The sequence below is a fragment of the Pleuronectes platessa genome, chromosome 21, assembly GCF_947347685.1.
Source record: "Pleuronectes platessa chromosome 21, fPlePla1.1, whole genome shotgun sequence".
NCBI classification, from domain to species: domain Eukaryota; kingdom Metazoa; phylum Chordata; class Actinopteri; order Pleuronectiformes; family Pleuronectidae; genus Pleuronectes; species Pleuronectes platessa.
In genome coordinates this window covers 18,298,168-18,322,211 of record NC_070646.1, presented here as the reverse complement: position 1 = coordinate 18,322,211, position 24,044 = coordinate 18,298,168, and the positions used below count along the sequence as shown (strand labels likewise).

The window sequence follows — 24,044 nt, the reverse complement described above, 5'->3', positions numbered from 1 at the left end:
AAAACACCCTAAATATGTTTAGAACTTAAAATAAGCTTGCTTCTACAGAAGCGTAATACATTCACTTCACAAAAAAATTATTCAGTTTTTCTGGGATAATTATCTTGGAAATTCCGAGACAAATGCCCAAAAAATTTAAAATAAAAGTGAATGCAATATGCTTCCGTATTCTTCTGTTGACTCTTTTCTTCTGTTGGTACATCGGCTCGCGCGCGCACGCAACCTCCCCCTCGCTCACACCTGTGCGGCTCCTCCCTCGGTCAGCGCGCGCCATCCAATGAGGGAGCGAGCTCCGCGGTGCGCTGGGTTTTTCCGTCTGGAGGCTCACAGACTCGAGCCTGGACTCCGCCGCAGAGACACCACGCGCATCTGTGTGACAGCGAACCATGGCCGAGGGAGGAGAAGGCGAGGATGAGATCCAGTTCCTGCGGACTGTAAGTGTGGCTGTCGCTCCTCCAGAGCCCGGTGCCGCTGCGGGGTGTCACTGCGTCTTTCTGCTGGGCTGTGTGTGTGTGTGCGTGTGTGTGTGTGTGTGTGTGTGTGTGCGAGCGCGTGTGTGTGTGCGGGCAGGGAGTTTACCGCATTAAGGATGACAGCTCCTGTGGTCATTGGTCAGAGGGTCCGCATCGTGAGGACATGGCAGAGGTGTGTGTGTGTGTGCGTGTGTGAGGGGAGAGGCTGTGCGCGCTGCGGTCCCTCTCTCGGATGGAGCAGTTGGGCAGCGTGCAGACATGCGTGCGGCCGCTGGTGTGTGTTGGGTGGATGCGGGGCGCAGTGCGGTGCGGGCTGGCTGCGTGATGCCTGTCGCAGCTGCTCCTCTCCCATCCGCAGGAGCAAACGCCGCGGCGCGTGTGGGCTCCTTCCAACATGTCAGTCACATGTGGAAGTGGAGACTGATGGGGGATTTAGAGGAGCTGGTGTTTTATACAAAGTCACGTGAAGAATCACACGTGAATCCACTGCACCCTAGTATTTACTTTTTAAAGGAAGGGGGCGGACACACAGGTCGCTCCCACTTAATGTGTAGATGAATATGTCATGTATCTCTGAAGAGGAGTGTATGGGGTTTTTGAGATGATCCCGTTGTTTCCAGTGCAGCTCCTCTCGTTTCTCATATCTTGACAGCAAAAGAAATATCGCTGCAATGATGTTAGTGCAGCACGACTTGACTTTAAATAGGATGGGACCTCGTCATAAAGTCATCTCATCAATTCGTTGTTTAATGTTAACGATGGATCAACTGACTGTTTGTATTGTGGAAGGAATTATTATTATATCGACACCGCAAATCCACTCAGCTCATTGTTTGGGTTCAGTAGCACACTTCTTCCTCTGTACACCAGACATACACTCACTGTACACCACAGGTTAAACTACTGTATACCACAGATTAACTCACTGAACACCACAGATTAAATCACTGTACCCCACAGATTAACTGACTGTACACCTCAGAATAACCCTGTGTATACCACAGATTAACTAACTGTACACCACAGACTAACTCACTGTACACCTCAGATTAAATCACCGTACCCCACAGATGAACTGACTGTACACCTCAGAATAACCCACTGTATACCACAGATTAACTCACTGTACACCACAAATTAGTCCATTCTATTCAACATATCAACCCACTAAATGCCACAGATTAAACCACTGTATACCACAGATTAATCCACTGAATGCCATTAATTGACCCATTATACACCACCTAATAATCCACTGTACACCACAGATTAAGAGTCTGTATGCCATGATTGACCCATAGCACACCACCTATTAACCCACCGCATGCCAAAGATCATGACACTCTACACCAACGATAAATCAACTGTTCATCGCAGATTAACCTACTGTTTGCCAATGATGAATGGAATGCTACAGATTAACCCACAGTAGGCCAAAGATGAATGCACTGTATATGACAGATGAATTAACTGTTTTCCACTCAGATTAAATGACTGTTAAGCACATTTACCATGTATGCTACAGATTAACTCATTGCACACCACGGGCCAATGGCAAACAGCAGAAACCGAGGCTATAGCTGGTGATCACAGCGGAGCATTTGGTAGCACTAACTGAGATAGGACTTGCTGAAGTAGAGTTTTTCTTTACTGAACATTTTCTTCTGCTCTCATGCTCTTTCTGAATAGAAATGGACGGTTTCATGTTTAGATATTCAGCAACAGTAGCTCTGCACACATGCTACTGGACTGTTGTGATGAACAAACAGCAGAGCCTGAAGACAAAGCTCTGAATTTCCGTTCCACTGCTCAATGATGGTGATGAGCTGTGGGTGCCGAGTGAAACACAGACATCTCTGATACATGCTGCCACTGTGAGCTTTCTTTTAGGGTGTCTGTACTCAGATATGCAGATACAGCTCAGATTAGGATTCGGGCTAATTTTGCAATTGTACAAGTTCAGCCTCTCAGATCGCTCCCTCTATATGTTTCACTGGTCGGGCCACACCCAATACATATAGATGGTTTAAATACTCTTGTGGTGGAGCACCTGCAGACGTGGCTGTGGAAAAGACCCAGATAAACAGCTGAAATGGATAGGTTGTGTTTGATACTGGGGTTTTAATACGTCTCTGCTGTAGGGACAGAGCCACTGCAGTGGAGGTTGCTGGTTACTGTACAGGCTGGCCCCCAACAGGCCACCAGTCACAGTTTCAGCATGTGGTAGCTTCTGAGCCATGACCTGCAGAGTGAGGTGCTGCTCTGTTTTCACATCTCATTCCTCCTCATACTGGCTGAAGAAAATTGGTTGCAGCTGACAGATTTAGATATGCAGAGACATTTCATCTGATGATTTATAGGCATTGTGCCTTTGTTTTTCAACCTTAGTTTTGGATTTAAGGATGTTGGCCAAAGGTTCAGTCCAGTTGTCCTGTTGCACAAATGTATGTCAATTTTAAATATCACATTAGTTGATGTGTTAATGGGATTATTTCCGTTTTTCAGCATGTAATAGCATAGCTGTTAAAATATGTGTTTTTGTAGTTTTCAAAAACAAACAACAGAACCGGATGAGCACAACATTTAGCTAATATTTTTTTTTTTTTAGATTTGTTCAAGTATTCATATTTTTATGAGCAAAAAAAAACAACTTTGAATACGAGTGGGACAAAAAAAACATTTGTCTTAAAACACCAGCATTTAATTTTTTATACACAATTCTCTATTTTATAGACAAAACTATGAATGGAAATACAATACAAGTCACAATATGGCCAATTGCAGTACTCAAATCACTGCCGCTGAATTTTCTTTGAAGGCGAGAAGTGTGAGAGCATACCATGATGAGTGAGTGTTTCAGAGCGATCAGAGTATAAACCATGTCATCTAGATCTGGAGGAACATTTGGTTTTGACAGATCCCAGTAAAAATCACAGCATCATCATTTTTATAGTTGACATTTTTCCATTAAAGATTTAACCACTTAATTTGCAACTCATCACAATTGCTGATCGAGACATTATTCCAGAAACTAAATCTAAAATTGCAGCCATTAACACACACACACACACACACACACACACACACACACACACACACACACACACACACACACACACACACACACACACACACACACAAACGCAAAGTTGCAGTTTATTTGAGGACAGTTAAACATTCATAATTCAGTGAATGGGGACATCCACTCAGCAGCAGTAATAACTAACATCAGTCCTGATCTACAAAACATGTGCAGCAACACACTTGGACTCAATTGCTGCTCTAATGAGTTGTCCTAAGGATCCAAAGACAATACATCCATCGTTTTCATACATTTGATAATATTTTCTTACATGAGCTAAAACTATTTCCTATTTTACTAATAATCCAGAGCAAACTATGTGATTGGACATTGAATGTCCACAAAGTATACAGAACCCGGATAACTGCCTACAGGCACTGCTACACTATGTGTTCAGACAACTTAAAAGTGACATATTTCCAGAGATTAAACATTATTGCAGTCCCAATGTATTTGATATAGTTAATGATTCGATTTAGAATATTTATTTGATTGACATTGATTATTATTAGGTTATTTCTTCCTAGCAGACACATAGCCCACCATCATTTAATTCAGTTGTCTATTGAGTGTACAGTGCTTTTTCCATGGAATGGATCTCCCTCCTGGTGTTTGAGGTGCTGGGACTCTCTTGCTTTTGTGGGACGATGAAACAGTTGGTATTTCCTGTTTGGACTTAGTTAGTTATTTTGTAAACCAGTTTTGTATCGGAAATTAATTATCCTTCCAGTTTAATTCATGTTCAGTATGACAGTGCTTGCTGCAGAGGAGACACTGAACCTGGTTCCAGTATTCTGATTGAGTTGTCAGCACTGCATGCTTTTGTTAGAGTGACACTGATGGTTATTGAGGTAAAGTGATGGATGTGTTCACCTCGGAACATCTTACCACTGTAATGGAGCGGTGCAGCGAGGACAGAGATGTGAGGCTACTTCACAGACACTGAACCCAGGGACGGCATCAGGGCACTCTGCTTCATTTAATGCTTCATTAGCTGCAAGTGACTAATGTTTGGACGTGTACTGCATCTTCAACAGAGTCAAACGCTGCTTGTAGAGACAAGAGCAAAAGGCAGTAGCATAGCAACACTCATTCAAAAGGTGCGGATGGTGAAGAGTGGCAACACAGACAGGAAACTGTTATCTATGGCAAACTGAAAATGATCCAGAAGTGCCAGAGGGTAATAAGGAATGAAGACACACTCACAGAGACACTCTTAAGGCTTATTCATATTCAACGTTAGATGCGTATACAGAAAACGGACGGAGCCCTCTATCCATACTCTTAATTAATTAATAAACAGATGAAACAGAGCAGTACCACTGGAAATCATGGGGGGGAGTGTAGCCAGTAGTTTGGCACTTTTTGAGGAGAGACTTTGCAAGTTGGTTAGAAAACTACAGTAATAAACAGTGTTACATTGCTCGTTTACAAGGTGACCACTTTTGCCTTTTTCTTATGAGGAGCATGATAACATCCACCGTCTCCATCTTTGTTGTTGTCAGAAACTCTCGATTCTGCGTCGCCGTCTAGGGGATTTTTTTTGCTTAACAATCATGCCAATGTAAAAGACACATGGAGGTATGTGGGCAGTGATGGTGACATCATTTGAAAATAAATAATAATAATCCCTACAATTTCAATAGTCAGTGCACACTGTCAGTGCTTGGGCCCTAATAAATTAGCCTTTAGTAGAGTTTAGTTGAAGAGTGATGGTGGCATGGGGCAGAAACATATTGTAGCCAGAACAGGTTGTCCAAAACAAGTATGGATCCACAGGGCAATCCACAGTTTCCAAAGGTTTCAAGAGGTAGGGCTGGCAGATAAGTCCAAAGATAGATATAAAAATAGATAGGAATAAGATAAAAATAGATGCGTCCGTTTTTGTTTCAAGCTTGAAATCTTTTGTTATTTCTTGTTTTTCAAACATCACATTTTGTCAGACTTTAAGTGTCAGATAGTTGGGAAAGAGAAGTAAGAGACCTGCACTACCTGCAAGGCTGTCTTTGTTATAATAATAAAAATGGTAATAATCACAAAAATGATATATTATGTAGCACTTTTCTCAACAATAATACGAAGTGCTCAACAACAAGAAGTAAAAAGTAAAAATAAATAACAATAACAGACAGACATTAGTTACATAAGACACAAAGCAGTAAAAATCAAATCAAATCAAACGTATCCAAAATAAAAATCGAACCCATAAAAACTGAATGGTTATAAATGTATACCAAACATTCTTAAAAGCTTTAAAAAAAAAAAAAAGAAAAGAGGTATAGTTGTTAAGCATTTTCCAAAAATACAGACACAATCCGTGTAATGTTGTCAGAACATGAAACTCAATTTAATAATCCTGTTTGACAAAAACTGAGATTAAATATCCACATATTGATCCATCTGCTCCGGCTGCTTCTCTCTTGACACAACATCAACATGACATGGCTGGCTAGTGTTAGCTACCCATCAAATAGAGACAGACTGAAAAAAGTAGAGATAACATCTCATTACCAAACAGAGTGCAGATCAGTAGCAGTTATTCTTTTCAGTCTGTCCCTCTCTCTCGTTGATATGAGAGTCAGCAAAGTCATCCAGAGTAGGGAAACGCCTACAGTGGCAACAATCCAGAAAACTGCATCAAGGGAAACTAAGATGGATTGTCAGTTTTGGCGACAAAAGATATTGCGATTATCATGTTCATCAATTGATGCTCACCGGGTCAAAACCCCTCTTCCCGCGGCTGTAACTGGTCAATCAATTTTTCAGAGCTTCACAAACTGTCGAATATGATTCACTTCTTCCAGTAATAATTGGGAAGCCCAGAAGAGCCGTGGCATTGAATAATTTCATTTTGTGCCGACCAACGCAAATGTCGGACACGAGCTGTCGACCTCTCAAAAGGACACTACTCATGCACTTTGGGCCAAACATGCAGATCAAAGCCTTTTTCCACTGAGCAACTTTGTTAGGAGAACGTGGAGTCCCATATTTCTACCTCCTCTGAACAAAGACCCATGGTGCATCATGCAACTGTCATTAAGGAAGTCTGCTAATGTAGCCAGCCCCCATCTATGACAATTTTTGCTGAAAAGAAACCTCTTGTGCAAAATGTAATAATTCAGTTTTCAAAATAAAGACATTTTACACATTTTGAGTTGTTGGACACTCCGATGTTTGCTCTATGACCTATTCTGAGTTCTATACTGCCTCCAAGATCAACAGCCATGTTGATTTCAATGATGCCATATTTGTGTCCCCTTCTTGTTATTCGCCCTACAATCGGAAGGGTAACAGAATATTGTTTTCATGGATGTGGTGAATCTTGTAGCTGAGCGGGGGCTGTAGACTTCGTCCTGTGAATCATTGTCCCGTTACTCCTTTTTTAAATATGCTGAGGTTAAATTAGAGATCGGTGGAACGTTGTGTGCAGAGGAGCATGATCAGATGACTGGAGGCAGGGCGACTGAGGGCCTCTTGGTGGCTTGGTGGGAATGGCAGGGTCGGGAAAGCTCGATGACGATGTAGGGGCACCGAGGGGGTGTCTGACTGATGAAAGAGGGGTTGACAGTGCAGGTTTCACTAGGACTTTTTATATAATATAAATAATGACAGATTCCATTTTGAAGATGACTCACCTTGGTTCTATACATGAGCGGTGATGCTTTAAGTAGCTTACTGTTATTGAGCTGCTTTGACATGGACAACCTGTCATTCGTATCCCAGTAGGGGACTAGCTTTACTGCTGTCCTCTACATCAGCTAATCATAGCTCTTCTCATAAAATCCTCTGCAGTCTCATTTTCTTGTCTTTCTGTACATTGCTAGATTTGCTGTAGATCAGGTCGTCCACTCTCATTGGTTTGGATAAACCTGGACTGTGTTTTAAAGTGGCTGCAATGGCTATTTCCTCCGCACTAATTCCATCAGTACAACAACAGAGGAATTTATTTGATATGTCACTTCAATATATCATCCAATGAGACTGTTATTAAGATCTTATTGACCCATGCAGTGCTTCCCTTTATATGAGGTTGGGGATCCAGTGAATGGTGTGTTTTGTTGATCTTAATGAAAACCAATTGGCTTTAGTGCTCGGGTTAAACTGTTTGAAAGGTCATTGATTATTAGTGGTTTATATCTTTTCAGCTCATTGTTTGTAATCAGCCCAACCTTGTCACTGCACCACTGGCTTCACCCACAACACAGCTGTCAACAGATGCTGTGTAGCTCTACTTCCTTTGTCAGACAAGAGTCCAGGGCACTAAAAGCAGCAAAACAACCTCCCTTTACAAAGACGTGTGTGTGCATTATATCCACAGTTTCTAATAGCAGTTGTCAATTTCCACCCAGCCTTTTTGTTTCCTATTTCATCTCCTCCTCCCTCCCCCTCCTCTTGTTTCATCCTTACCTTTCACCACCCATCCCACTCTCCTACAGTCCTGCAGCACTCCCCGCTAAGTGCTCTTTGAATGCAGATCAATATATGGTTACTGGTGACTGCTGATGTCTCAGCACAAAGCTAACAGCATGGCAGCAGCCGTGTGTTTGTGTTCATTTAATCTCTCTTAAAGAGAAATGTCTGTGTTTGCACACTGTGAAAATGGACTGAGCTGAGATTTCCACTGCAGGTCAATTAAAGGGACACCCCAACCATAATCTTTACTCATCTGCTGCACCTTGATACAAACTGTTTGTCAGTATTTAAATTAAGATGTTTAACTGTGAAGACCATCCTCAGTACGAATCACATCATTCTGGTGCTTAGGGACATGGGTGGAGACTGAACGTAGTTTCATTTTAAACAAAATGTGATTTTCATCTTAAAATCCAGAACCACACTCCCCAACTTTTAATTCAGTAGATGTGGATTTAGAAAAAATAAATAATCTATGAATTTTTCTATGAGAAATCTAGTAAGATAGAGATAGATAGTGAAATACAACCTATTCCTCGATTTTAAATAAAGAACAATACAATCCTGGATCCGCTCCCTAATCTTGATCTGCACCAAAATAAACAAAGAAGCAAGCAAACAAACAAAGGCATATGCAAAAAGGGGCGGCTGTGGCTGAGGGGTAGAGCGGTCGTCCTCAAACCTGAACGTCGGCAGTTCAATCCCAAGTCTGCATGCTAATAGATGCACTGTATGAATGAGTGTGGATGGGTGAATGTAAAACTGTACTGTAAAGCAGTTTGAGTGGTCATCAAGACTATATAAATACAAAACCATTTACCATAACCCTAGCGGAGGTTCTTGAATTCTTAAGTTTAAACATTTGAAGATGCAGTAAAAGGACAGGATCTGTAGTAAGAGTGCATGTGTGTGTGTTTGCCCATGTTTGATGTTAAGCCTCAGATTCAACTATGGAAGACAAATTATTTGTTACTTCATTATTACGAGATAAGGAGCAGACTAGATCAGTTCGATTGTTAGCATAAAGAAAAAAAATAGATTCCTCCAGCTAAAGTGAAATGAAATAATGTGTTTCCTTTAAAAATGACTGATGTTAGCTCTTTCGGATTGAATGCATTTCTCACCAGGACGACACATTTGGTGTTTTCAAATCTCCATTACAGCGAAGACTAATGTGACTGCTCCCCGATCTGCCACTGCTATGATGGTTGGACCCCTCCCAGAAAAAGCCATTAATGTTGGCTAACGATATTTGTGAGGATGAAAAGACAAACTCAGCCGCATGCTTCCTTAATTCATAACTTACTGCAGAGCACCTTTCAAGAGTCACTGCAACCACAGCCAGTCTGAGGTTTGCTGGGGTTAGACGAGTGGAGTGCAGTGTACAGATATGAGCGAGAGGAGAGTTCAGCCTGTGGGTAGGTGCAGCCATGCAGAGCTTGTTTGTGTTCGCATAAAAGTTGCTGTACCCATTCTGCCAGTTCAGCACCATCCTAAATTCATCAAGGGAGCTCAGTCCCCCTTGTAAGGATACGCTGAGTGGCCTGTTGAGCAAAACAAGTTCATATTAACTTATACAGCTGACCCAGAATAGAATTTAATACAACTGTTATTGAAAGTAAATAATAAGCACTGAAGGTCGGAACAGAAAAGCTGGAATGGTTAGAGTCAGTCCGTGCGTGTCTGTCACATCAGTGCATCAGTCCATCAGACAATATGCATTGTTGGGATGAGGTACGTTTACTTTTTGAACATGGTGGTGAGGTGGTTAAGTTTGGCAGGTGCCAGTTGTACATTCTTTGCATCAGAATTTTAAAGCATGTTTTATTAGCACCGTTGAAGAGATTATGGTTTCATATACGTTTGTTTGTTTGTGTGTTATAAAAATAATCACTTATTTCCATATTTCATCTTTCAAAACGGCCGTTTACAAAGTGATTCAGAAAGAGGACTAGTAAAAACAAGAATCTGAAACATCAAAGTTATCAAGCAAAAATATACAATATTTTGTTTAGTCGCAGGATTACACACAAAAAAAAAACCTACTTGATGGGTTACCAGGAAACTCGGTGGAGGGATGAGATGTCGGTCAGGAAAGATCCCATTTAATACTGGTGTGGATCTGGTACTGGACTTTTGGGCCTTGGTGGAGCTGTGCACTCTGCCGAGTTCCCTTCTGGTTTATTATAGTTTTATTATTGAAGTGGAATAACAATCCACATAACATGCATAGAGCCCATCCACAGTTAGTGCACAGTAATTCAAGAGGAAAGTTAAAGGGTTCATTATAAGAAAAAGGTGTTAAATCATCTGTTTGGTTTAAAGCATTAATCAGGCACATTGGAGCCAAGGCAGAGGACCCTGGGACTGTAACAATAAAATGCAACTAAAGAGTGCATTATGTATTTATATTGGTGCTACAATTGAACCAGTGAGACTTACATCTAATACTTTCCAGTGCCTCTGTGTGACTTGAATTAGATGGATGTATTCAGACACAGTATTTAGATGCAAAAGGGTTGAACATATTCTGTGTAAAATGAAGGATACAAAATAAAAACACAGACAAATTAAATGATGCCTCCAGTGTAAATGTAATGGATATTATAATTAAGCACAGAAAAGTACGTAAATGAGTGTTGTTTTGAACAGCATATTAAAGTTACATTGTAGCCCACGACAGTGTTTATTTTTAGAAGTGATGTTTTACTTAGTCACAGCACTCAGGGAAAAGTGTCAAACTAATCTGAAATAGTGAGGATGTGACGTTTTTTTCTAAATACTGTTAATATGAGGGAAGTGTAGGTTTTTAGTTTGTATGTGTTGTTTATGCATCAGCCACAGTGTCAGTGCTGGCTAACTTCAGTAAATAAAGTTCAGCTAGAACTCTAACAAAAGCCAATAACAAGGAGCTAAACAGTTCAATATTCTCTATGAAGTAGTATTCATGGTACAAATGGCATCTACTGTAAACACACACACACACACACACACACACACACACACACACACACACACACACACACACACACACACATTAAGAGGGATGATCCCCTTTTCTCCATATGAAAGTTTAATGACTTCCCTCCTTTTATAAACGTTATGTCCTTTTTGAGCTACACAATTCCCTAACCATTTATCAACCAAGCACTTTGCCACAGTGTGTGTGTGTGTGTGTGTGTGTGTGTGTTTTAGATGTGTGATCCTTCCAGATATTGGGCACTGCACTATCTCTTCAACCCAATGGTTGATTTTTCTGTATAAGAAGCATCATTCTGTCATATCAGAATCCTCCATTAGGCTGGAGCCTTTAATTTCGAATGCTGTTCGCCACTCCACAAGATGATGAAATTGCAGAAACATCAGTTTCAACATTTAATGCCAGTGGAAAGGCAAGATTGAAGTCTGACAATACACTGTTGATTGACTAATCGCTTTATCAAATAACCATTTCAAATTTTATTTTAATGTGCAAAAGAGTTGAGGACTGAGGTAACAGGTGAACAGTGTGACACTCCAAACCACAAGTTGCCGTTTTTGTTCACCTCTGTGGTCTTTGTGTCAATCTGATGCAGACAACTCGGCAGAAGAAAAACTGCTGTCATGTCTTTTACATCAAAGTAACTCAGTTCTTATTCACACATGGGACCAGATGCTAAATTAGAAGACCAGAACGGTCTGCACACCGGTTGAAGCTTCTACAAACTTTTCAATTCCTCTCAAGTCGTTTTGGGCACAGGCCCTTTTTTCAAAACAAGTATAAAGCAGAGACACCATATATATACTCAAATGAAAAAACAACAGAGGCCACGTGATCTTTAAGAGCACCTCTTGGTGCAGGTATACATGTTCTATAGAACCCAGTGTTGCACCAGTATAGGGGTGTCTGGACCAGCAGGGTTAGAGTCTATTGCCCTAAAGTATATAATTTCAATTAGGTTTCTATAAGTCTGATTCAGCTGGTGGTGAGGATACACACCTAGCGTCTAACTAGGGCATGGTAATATGGATCTAGATCTGCTGCCATGCCTATTGTTTGGCTGAATGGCAATACACAATGTTTATCAAAATCATTATCATTGTAAAGTTGTAAAGTCAAAACCACATGTGAGATATCACAAGAACTTTGATTAAAGCAGACTGCGATCCAAATAAAATGCAAAGACAGGGTTACCTCTCCTGTATCTAGCTGGATAAATATGTCAACGTGAAAATTAAAATTATATTAAATAAAGTACCTCTTTAAAAAGCTGAAATAAAATAAAAATGAATCAGTAATTGGTATATAGTATTTGTAAAAGGTTAAGAAGCACTAAGTGGATAAGTGTAGGCTTGTAAAATACTTATGGAAGAAATAGCTTTAATCCAATATTATCATTACTCCCTAACTACACAGTAAAAGCACTTGATACTTTTTCTACAAGTACACTTATAGACTACTTATGGAATAATGGGTAGTATCAGAGTAGATAATATCAGACTTTAAATCACTTCAAGTTAAGGTGTTAAATATGTTTGACACTTTGTGTGAACATAATCCAATCATCTTTCTATATTTATATTTGACCTCTAGTCTGTTATTCGTCACTTAAGCTATCCTCAAGCTAAATCCGATTTAGAATTTATTGAAATTGTACTGTTTGTGCTTGGGGACTGTAAAGGTTGCACAGCCTCTTTTCAGGTAGATCTCTGGTGAGACTTAGAGAGATGGTGGGGGCGGGGCTTTGCAGAGTGTGTTAGGAATGAGATTCTCCTCTGTTCTCAGGAGAGATGCAAACACAAGCACAGATTTATATCAATATAAATGGAATTGTCTAATCCTATACCTTCTTTGAAAAAAGAACCCGCTCTTTGAGTTGGATACATCTTTCAGTCACACTCGATAACAGCAGCTCTCCTCTCATTGACCTGAACTCTTGGTTAATTAAATTCTATTCGATTTGTCGAGTGCCGAATCACAACATACATTATCTCAAGGCACTTAAGGTCAGGACCTTGAAAATTATAGAGAATCCCACCAGTTTCCAGAGCAAACAAGCACTTTGGTGACTGTGGAGAGAGGAGGGGGTAGGGTTTACAACCTATCCCCACATTTTAGTGAATCCATATTTCAAATTTTCCCTATTGTATTCTTTTGACCGGCTCATCCCCCTTCTCTCACACATTCTCACAGCCACAACAGCAGGACAAGCATACTTGAGCTTCACAAACGGCGTTCACCATCCCAGCGTGAGATAGCGTGAGAAAGAGCTGGATTGATTTGGTCATTTGAGGTGGAGTGTGTCCAGACGGTGGCGTTTCATCCAGACAGTATAATGAGGTCCTGAAGAAGAGCTCTCTCCTTCAGTGAGCTGTTGTCATCGCGTGTCACTGGGATTGGCTTGGCTAATTGTGAACCTCACTCATCTGCATCGCTTTTCTTTCTCCCCCAGTCACACACACAGTCAGTTACCACAGCGGATGACTGCTCTTCCTTGGGTCTGGTTGAGCTCAATTAAACGGCACATGCCACTGCTGAATAATTCAAGGAGTAGTGAGGCTGATTGGTGGATTCATAATTAATATAGGACACATAATGGTCAGTCCTCTGCTCTTATTTAGAGCCTTGAGTGTTAGCTTGTGGTTTGTGAACCGCTGAGTGTTTTTATTTGTTTTGTTTGAAACTATATAGGCCCCTTATTATTCACTTCATTTCAAATACACAAACATTTAAAGCAAAACTTGACAATCCGTGCAAAAAGAAGAGAAGGTAGAAAAATGGGGGAAATTATTGATGGGCCCTAGCATGCTTGAGAATCAATGAATTAGTACTCCTGTATCCATGAGCCTCACCAGTTGTCAGGGAGGGACTTGAAATGCTGACTGAATGCTTCATCATTGCAATCAGGATTAAACACTGGGTGCAGTGAGCTGAGAATTCAGAATAAATAGATTCTGATGATTTTTTAATTGCATTCCTTTGCCAAGGCCTAACAATCCCCTTAAATTAAAACATGCCTCATAGCTAAAGCCACATTCTGTTTCTCAGCTACACATCGGTGGTAGTTACAGGTTTCTAACCCTATTTGTTACCATACAGTGGCTGAAAAATGCCAGAAATCTGCTAGATACAGATGTTTATTTGCATTGAAATTCATACCAATCCCCTAAATATGCCTGCACATTTTTATGAAGATTGAAAAATAATTGTCTGAGTAATTACTCAACTGATCAGTATTTGTCGCAATGTTAAAGAAATAAAAAAAAAGACTCCTTACTCATGATCCGAATCAACACCCAAATGTATCGGGTCTTCTCTGACCCATATTGATTTTGTGTAATCCTGCTAATTGACAAACAAACAAACGCAGATGAAAACATAGTAACAGATCTTTAGCTCACAATTAAGTGTTTTTGTACTGTAAAGCTCTGGGACTAGTAGTTTGAATCTTTTTCAATTAAAAGATTAAAGTTGCCAATATTTTAAACAGTTGTATGAAGTTTGGGACTATCCGGGGAGGTGACAATCTTTTGACTGAAAAGTAATAAACAGACTGTGTTAGTGCACTGTTTTGTGTGTGTGTGTTAGTTTTTGTGTACATGCCTTTGTGCGTGCATGCTTGCATGCATGTGTGCATGCCGGGGGGCGAGGTGCTTTAAACGTGAAACATTCTTTGAAGGTGACCTTTAACAGGTTCAAAGGATGATCAGAGAGCGGACGAGGCACGAGTCAGAATTTCCGCAGGGAATTATGGTTTGTCATTTTATTTAGCAGCGCCCCGACCTGAACTTTTCACAATCCTCCTGATAAAAGGCATCAACAAAACAATTCCAGCAACTGAACGCTGTTTAATAAAAGATTAGCCAGCTCTCAGTTGGACTCGTTTCCAGGCTCACTTTGTCCCCCAAGAACAGGCGTCCAATCAATCTGCCACACTCAGTTTTCTCCAGATTACCTCCCCGGGGTCTCTCTCTACTGATGAACCAGGAATATAAGTCTAAGTCAAAATGCAGCACACGTCAAATTTATCACTATTTGTCAGGTGTAGCCCGCAGTTATTGCCATCTTAAATATCATTCTTAAGTATTTCAGCCCACATACACTATGGGTTACAAATGATCTGGTTCAAAAAAGAAAAGAAAAAAACAGGTGAGTGACAAATTAAAGCCAAAATATGTCCAGTCGCCTCAGCCTCTCTCACTGTGAAATATATCCAGTTCACCCAGCCTCTCTCACGGTGAAATATAACCAGTCCACCCAGCCTCTCTCACGGTGAAATATAACCAGTCCACTCAGCCTGCGTTCACACTGCCCATGCTCTCACTGCTCATGACCAGAGTTCTCAGCTGGCGAGACATTCAATGCTGAAGCAAAGTCTGTAGCCAGAAGTCAGCAAGCAAGTTACGGAAAAGTCGCTTTCGTTCATTTGTCCGACAGTGCACGTCTTTCGGAAGCGTTGCTTTGATGAGAGGGTTGATGAGAGGTGGTGGGACATGTCGTTGGATTATTTTCAAAGTGTAGCCTGCTCTGGCTGCCTTTTCTAGGATCACCAACCCTAGCTTTAAGTGGATAGGCGAGGAGTCTGGGCTAAGCCTCTGATTAACTTTAACCTGTGCTGTGGCAAATCTGGTTGCCTCCGGGTTGACTAGTAGTCACATATGTGAGTCCAACAAATAAAAAGCATGAAAGCATTAGGGATGTCACTTTTAATCAAATATGGAACTGTAATATACACACAAAAGATAGTCAATATTTGAATGGTATTATGGCTGATAATGTGTAGTTTGATGGGTTTTAAACCTACTTGGCTTCTTGCTGGCTGCTGCTTTGCAGACTGTTGTATCTTGCTTTTGTCTTTGCTCTGTCTTGCTGCCATGTTCATTTTACTACTTGGATTCCTCCCATGGGCCTTTCAGAAAACTGCTTATTATAAATTGTCTTGAGAGCCATTAATCATTTTCACAGTCTAAATATTTGGCTTTAAATAAAAAAAGTCTTCCAGCACACAACTGAATTATCGTTTTTCTGTCTGCACTAACATACCATTGTGCCACACTTGTTCTGAAGGTCTACTTTGTAGTGCTATTAGTGCTTAAGAGCATTAATGAGATGTTTCTGTACAGTCATGATGAATGAAGTCAATGTTGCAAATTATCGGATTAATTGACAGAATATCTACAGAAGTAAAAGAAAACTATTTATTTTTGTACATCCACTTCAAATGTGATTCTTGATCAAAAGTAAACTAATAAATTTGTGTAATAGTTTTATACAAGACAAAATTGGGCCCCTTGACACATCATTCACATCCTGGCTCAGGAGGAAGAGCAGGTCGTCCAGTAACCAGGTGGTTTGAAACCAGTCCCAGTTCTGTGTGCGGAAGAGTCCTTGTTCAATATACTGAACCCCAAGCCGCCCCTAACAGCTGTTTGTAAGTGATGATGGAGTAAGTGCTGCACATAGGTGCACTGTATGAATGTGTTTGTGAATGTGTGATTGTGAGAATGGCAAAACTGAACTGTGAAGTGCTTTGAGTGGTCGTAAAGACCAGATACTTTACTAATATTTGGTTGTAGAACATTTGATAGCATCAAAAGCTTGTAGATGTTTCCTTGTAGCCATCTAGAAGCTTCTTGCACCAGGCTGCTGGTATAGCGTCTCCCTCCCTTCGTTTGGATTAAAGCTCTTGAAGTCTGAAGTTTGCAGTAATCTTTTTTTACAATGTTACATTAAATCTCTCTCCATAGTTTTTCAATTAGATTTATGTCAGGACTTACTGCTGACTAGTTTTAAATAGTCTGTCTTTTTGTGCTGCTGGACAAAAGACCGTTACCTTGGTCATCATCTGATTTCCTCAATCCTCTGATTTATTTAATGCCTCCAGTACCAGAATCAGCAGAGCAGTCTCACAACATAATATAACCGCCACCATGTTTAACTGCAGGGGGCTTGTTCTTTTCCTTATGGATTTAATTTCTTAATCTATAAATAGACTAATGCACTGCATTACCAGAGAGCTCTACTTTAGGCTTACCTGTCTTTAGAACTATTTTCCAGAAAGACGGGTTTTTGACTAGTTTTGCAAGGATTGGAATACGGCTCTACCTTTCTTTGAACAGTGGTGTCCTCCTTGGCTTTAGCCCATGGAGCCCCACTTTCTTCACTGTCTAGCGTATGGCGGTGACTGCACTAGGTCAGGTTTAAGATCTTCTTTGGTGTCTTTTCACAAACTGTATTATCTTCGCTGACTCTTCACAGTCTATCGGTTTCTTCTTTATATGTCACGTCCTGAAAGCGTCTTAACAGTTTTGCCTGTGACGCTTTTTGAAAACATTACAATCTGTTGAACGAGGGATTTCAAAGTTTTGAGTTTACAAAATCCTTTGGAATATTATTTTTTGATAATAGCATTTCTGATCTTCCCGGCTCTCTTTTCTTCAAGATATCAGCCTCTATCTATGCAGAAAATCCATCATTCTTCTGTTTATTCAAGACTTGTGAACACTGACAATTAAGCACAGTGTTATATGTTTTTTTTGGTTCAAGACTAATTTAAATAAAAAGTTGGCTAATGGTTGTATATCGATGTAGTTTGTATAATTATGTTTAATTCTATCTAATATGAAAACTGTATATTTGCTAGAACATTCAATCTTTTTGCACTGGAAATCCAAGGCCTCTGTCCTTGACCTTATTGCATGGTGCACTCATGATGACCTGATAACAACAGAAAATGTGTTGATAAAGCACATTGGCACCAGAGAATGGAGGGGGAGGACAAACAATTTACATATCTTAAAACAGAGAAATATAAATAAATGAAAAAAAAATTATCGAGAAAAAATAAATAAGCTACCCCTGACCAAGTGTTTCAATATTTAGAAACATTTTGGATCAACGTGTTTGATGTGTTTTATTTAAAACTTTTTTTATTGGAAAATTGCAATGTTTTATTAAATTGGCTTATTGACTTACATAACCTTTTAGCTTAGGTTGTAAAGAGTTTAGTGAGGTTTACCAATTAAAGATAATCTGAAGAAGTGACACCACATAAAGCAACAAATACCAGTGTTTGCACGGGTGAACCATTTCTATTGCAGGGTTCAAACACTCTAGTTACACAAATGTTGTTTATATGCCTTTTATTTCAGGAAATATTTTGAATTATATTCTTAAGATTTATACGTACCATTAAGTGGTCTGTAAGGCAATCATTTTTTAAATTCATGTTCTAGATCATTTCAGATGATAATAGTTTTTTTCTTGCTTTTGTTTCTTATTTCTTCTTATTACTAGAATTCAGATTACAAACACAGCATTTGAAATTTCTAGCAAAAGACATTAAGTTAAAAAAAAAAAATTGAATTGCTCACGTTTTCCTGATATTAGCACGTAGTGGGACGTGTTTTGAAATGTCTGTCTCAGCACCTCGGTAAGAAACCGGTCTACTCAGCTCCACCAACTCTACATATTTTATAGCGCTGCTCTGGAGCAGAACAAATCCTGCTCTTTTCTCCGTTAAACCTCCTCTCTCAGACCCTCACCGCAGTGAGGACATTTACACCAAGCATCAGGTGTGTCTGTGCGCTTGTGTGTGTGTGTGCGAGTGTGCGTGTGCGTGTGTGGGAGAGGAAGAGAGAGTTATGAGTGCTTGTATAAAAGAGGAAAAGCAAGATAGCAGGGCACCCCTCACTTGGCTGTGTTTCTCCCTTCCTTGCTGCTTCTCACTGCAGTGCTCTTATGTAATCTGATTGATCGTAGCGGAATGTTCCAGTGCAGAGTGGAAGGGAAGAAACGAGAGGAGAGGAGGAAAGGAATTGTGCTGAGGAGGGAGGAAAAAATTAAATGAGATGAAAGCACAGGGGAGATGAGTTTTCACTGTGTCAGATAAACGATAGCATATGTAATTGTGATCACTGTTTTCGGCTCTAACACATATATATTATTATCTGATGATTTAAGGGGTAGATAGCGATGAAATTGGCTGCATTGATCTAAAGAGAGCTACACATTAATCTTCTGCCCTGATGTGTTGGTTGGTACGTTCGCTACTATAATCCAGATGATATTCCGTAATCAACAAAACTTCATTATAATTTCAACAGTAATGGTAATATTTACACTATTTAAAATGGCCGTATATAGCTTTTTTTATTATAAAAAGAAGGGTATTTGATTTTATGTGAATTAAAACTTTTTAGAATAGGTCAGATAGACTACAAAGTACAACTAAGCAACAAAAGTGACCACATTTGGGATTTCCAGTTTAATTTTATGAACAGTATTATTTAAGATCCTGTTAACATCACAGCCTCCTCAGTTCTGTCCTGGGTTGTGTCTGATGGAACTTGTTGAGGAACTGTCTCAGTGAGAAACCAGACTGAGAGACTTAATAGAGATAGAGAGGATACATGTCAATCAGCAGATTACTGAACATAAATAAGGATATTTCTCCGGTGAGTGTATACATTTGTTATCTTATCTTAAGTGAAATACATCTGCATCATGGTTAAAAGGAAGAGACATCAAACTATTATATTCAATAACTACCAATGACAGAAGGAGTAGTGAAGCCCTCAGTAAAATACTGAGACAGTTTACAGTTACAGACAGTTTCTTACCACAAGGATTATCTGTGAACCTTGTGATTGAGTTACGGATCAGACAGGGAGAAGATCACGGAGGGTGTCCAAAAGAAAAAAACACTACTCACAAAACAATAGAAAATACACTATGAAAAAAAAGCCTGGTGTAGGTTTGTAATTCATCGTTGGTCTGATGAAACCAAAATAAACGAGTTTGGATCAGATGGAGTCCGGCATTTTTGACATGGACCTGGTCAGGAGCACCACAGTGACTTCTCCGTGCTGAATGTGACACATGGAGGTGGGAGTTTGCTGATGGGGGCTGCATGAGAGCAGAAGGTGTAGCACAGATGACATTTATCGATGGAGCTGTGAACACAGGTTTGTATTCCACAAATGCTGCATAGAAATATGGTTCCTAGTCTCAAGAGGATTGTGACGAGTGGGATTTTACAACATGACAATGATCCCAAACACATTGAGAAAAAACTAAGAAAACCTCTGGATTATTTTGCAGCAGAAGGCAGAGCAACAAAAAAGCCTCCAGCTATAGAGCAGCAGTTAAACACACTCATCGTCTGTCCACAGATTTGTGTCAGACTGGTAATCATCCATGCAGGACCAGCCAATATATCATCAGAAATATAATCAGACACAGTTAATATGAATTAAATATTCATATTTACAAAAACGTACTTTTGTGGTATATTGCACCTTGACCCTAAATGGATGGATTGCAATAAATGGTATTCAAGGTCCGCAGGGAAAACGGAAAATGGCTCCAGTGATCCGATTTCTTTTTCTCTAGTTCCACGATGAGTGGTTTGCTTGATTGAACACATTTTTCATTCGAATATTGACACTGGACGGGCTGCCACAATTTCATGGAGATTCATTAATTTGACCCTCTTGAATAACGGATCTGCCCCATCAAAAATCGAATTTGTCTCATACTTTGCAAGTATTTTGCCATAAACCTGTGTTATTCTGTAGTTTTTTGCTATTTGTTCTATAGCAAATGTTAACATGGTAAATACATGAATGTATTATAAAACTGGATTCCAGAGTCCAAATAGTGCCCAATACTTTAAATGTAAATGACTTGCTGAGATGTACAAGTTGTACCTCCTGTGTTTTCATCCACTTCCTGTGGTCCGCTGCACATGTGCATCAGGGTTTCTGCAGCTCAATCCCATTGACTACTTGAACAATGTCGTGTGATGCACTTCTGCTTGGTTCACTTCCTGTCGACGCCAGACTGTTACTCCGGCATCCAACTTGATGTCCTAAAAATGATCAAAAATGCTAACAATAATATTCAAAATATGAACAGTAGATGCTCTTTAGGATATATACAAAGCTAACTGTGAGAGTGGAAAAAAGATTGAAGTACGAGAAAACACTGTGTGTAAAATCAAAAGACCCAAATTCTGTCATGCACTGCATAGCTGCTCTTGGACTATTAACAGATATAAAACTGTAATGGCTTCAACTTTCATTCTACAAACAGTGATAAATGGTAAATAATTTGTATTTATATTGCACCTTTCTAGTCTCGATGACCACTCAAAGCACTTTTCAGTACAGTTTGCCACACTCCCATTCAGACACACATTCATGGCAGCACTTATTTTCTTCCTATGAGGGGATGGAGTTTGCATGTTCTCCACATGTCTGGCTGAGTCTTCTCTCCACTTCCCAAACCCATGCAGATTTGGGATTAAGTTTTTCTTAAATGGTAATAAGGTTAAGATGTAGTTTGGAAAAGTAAGCCAGCGTTAACTGGAGCTTTAGTAAAGGAGCCAAGCTGTGCTCTTTAAAACACACCAAAGTAGGATAAAGTTGTCCTTTTTTTTCTGCGACCCTTAACAGACATCACAGCAACCTACATTCTGAAAGTTGAGCAGGTAAGCGTGCGTGTGTGTGTGTGTGTGTATGTGTGTGTGTTTGTGTGTGTCAGAGTGGAGCAGAGTATCCGAAGAGATGAATAATGGGCTCTGTGCAACGTCTCATACATCATGGCAGATATGTGCTGTGGATGGATGGCTAGCTGCATGGGCTGCCTATTTCTAGACCTACCTGTGGCATAGAACCAACACACTGACGAGTTGTTGCTGCAGTGCTGTTTTTTGCGCTGGTCCCAGAGGCCCTCTGCGGCCTCTCAAAGACACCACAGAACTCTGCAAAGTCTTAACTTCATGCAAATTGTCCCACATATGAAAGAACTCCATGAAAGAACAGCACAGCCTCTTTTTTATGGCAATGTTGGGATTTATTACAGACAGACTGGGAATTATAAAGAGACGCTTTCTATAGACATTTTGGTTCACAGTTGACATGCCTCTATATCTACCCCTTACCATTATCAGCACCGCAGTGAGATACATCAAATGCTCGTGCCCTTAAGTAAAAAAAAAAGAAAGAAGGTGTATACCTCCGTGAAGCCACATTTAAATATATTTGATCTGGGTTATTATTTAGATCTGCATCAAATTGTAAACACTCATTAATATTAGTCTGCCTATAATACAATTTTTTTTTCATTAGATTCATAATTCTTTCCCTACGAAATCAGCGAAATTTTTTAAAGACAACGTGAAAAAAAATGCCTGCATCCACCCCCCTTATCCTGATCACCTCCAACATGTAATGGTTTCTCCCTGACCCATACTGCATCCTTCAAACAAGTTTCATATATGTCCATCCAATAGTATTTTTGTCATCCTGCCAACAGACAAACAAATACAGACGAAAACTAACTCCTTATTGGCGGTATACTTAGGCCCATCCCATTTCACCCATTAGACCTTCCCCTTCATTTTGCGCGTTCACGTGTAGGGGCAGGCTATCCCAATACCTGTTGGGACAGAGGGGTAGGCCCAAGGGGTAGGGCTTCATAGCCCCCAAAACAGATGGTTTTTCTGACCCTCATTTCAAACCTAGGGTTACCCAGAATGCCTTAAAAATCTCTGGCAAGGTGGTAGAGAGACCAACACATTTCTCCATTATAAGGATCTAACATTTTTGATAACAATTATAAAACCTTAGTTTAATATCATTTCAATGTATTTTGGGGAAAAAAAATCACAACAACCTTGAAAAAAATGTTCGAGCCGGCTAGGGTAAGCATGCTAGAGATTTTTTTTTTCGCACGATAATCCCGTATTTTCACATAATTCCATATTGCGGGCCTCAGTATCTTGCCCTGGACACTTCGGAATGCAGAACAGAGAGGGTCCATCTCTATGAACGACGGAAAGGATATTTGTGTGGACAATGTCTTTGCTTGCAAAGGCAAACAAGGACGTCTTTAATCTAAAAATGTATATGGTTTGTATATATATAGTACTTTTCTAGTCAAAGCACTTTACAGTGCAGTGTATTAACATTCACCTATTCACACACACATTAATACAGTGCATCTATAGGCAACACTTTTTTCTAAAAGGGGCAATTTGTGGTTCAGTATCTTGCCTAAGGACACTTCGGTATACAGATGGGGAAGGCTGGGATCGAGCTGCCGACCTTCTGTTTAGAGGACGACCACTCCGTCCCCTCAGCCACAGCCGCCCCCCAAAAGGTTGTCATTGGAGCGAAAAAAAACAACTCCTGCGGTGAAATGATGTAACGCACATCAATCGTCATCTTTTAGCTGGTTTATATATTCGCTAATTTTAGTGCCAGAAAGAGGTATTGGGAACAAACAGTAAAGTGTGGTGGCCTGGCATCAGTCTAACCCCAACCTACAGTGGATTGAGTGAACTGATCCTCAGTTTGGACAATGAATAAGCATTACACTGCTCCCTTCAACTACAAAAGACCACTGAACCCTGGTTCAGAACACACATTAAGAGAAGATCACCTGTCGTGTTGACTGAAATTCAGTTATTCTAGATCCCCCCACAGACGACCTGGTCACACTATTCAGTCGCCCTTGCACCGATATTCTCGACTAAATTGCTACTTACAAAGTTAGAAGAGCTAAAAGCTCAGCTCCAATTTATTTTAGAGATTGGTTTAATAAAACTTTCACAGCAGATAGAAACAAATTTATTCATGATAAACACTCACATACCAAGTTGTATATAACAACTCAAATCCCAGTCAGAAACTGTCTGGAAGCAACACATCTTAATATTTCATGATACAGTATATGAGATTGTGAAAAAATTTACACTTTTCAATCGCAGGCCTCAGCTGGATTGTTGAAAGTTTACAGTTTTTCATGAGTTAAGCTCATGATCCACAGTTCTCATCAACTTCGAATCTATATTTTCACTCCTTGACATAAAATCTCATATTTGTAACAGATATTATTCCCTCATGACTCACGGCTATTGTTCATCTTTTTCATTGTCCCCCTGTTAAAGGTTCCTAATTTAGATCCATCTGTTCCATCTCTTCCTTAAAAAAACTCTCTTAAACCTTATAGTTTACATATAAATCCAACATTATACAAATTTGTATCCTGGATGAATTTCAGTCAGATTTTAGGACAAAACCATAGAGTC

At 39.9% G+C, this 24,044-nt stretch overlaps 1 protein-coding gene across 1 annotated transcript in view; it reads left to right on the top strand.

The window, feature by feature from the left end:
• Nucleotides 1-386: 386 nt before the first annotated feature.
• Nucleotides 387-24,044, top strand: part of ryr2a (ryanodine receptor 2a (cardiac)) — a 157,821-nt gene continuing 134,163 nt past the window's right edge. The window contains exon 1 of the mRNA XM_053414411.1: nucleotides 387-434. Within this exon, the coding sequence (XP_053270386.1) occupies nucleotides 387-434 (48 nt within the window). The remainder of the gene's footprint in view (nucleotides 435-24,044) is intronic.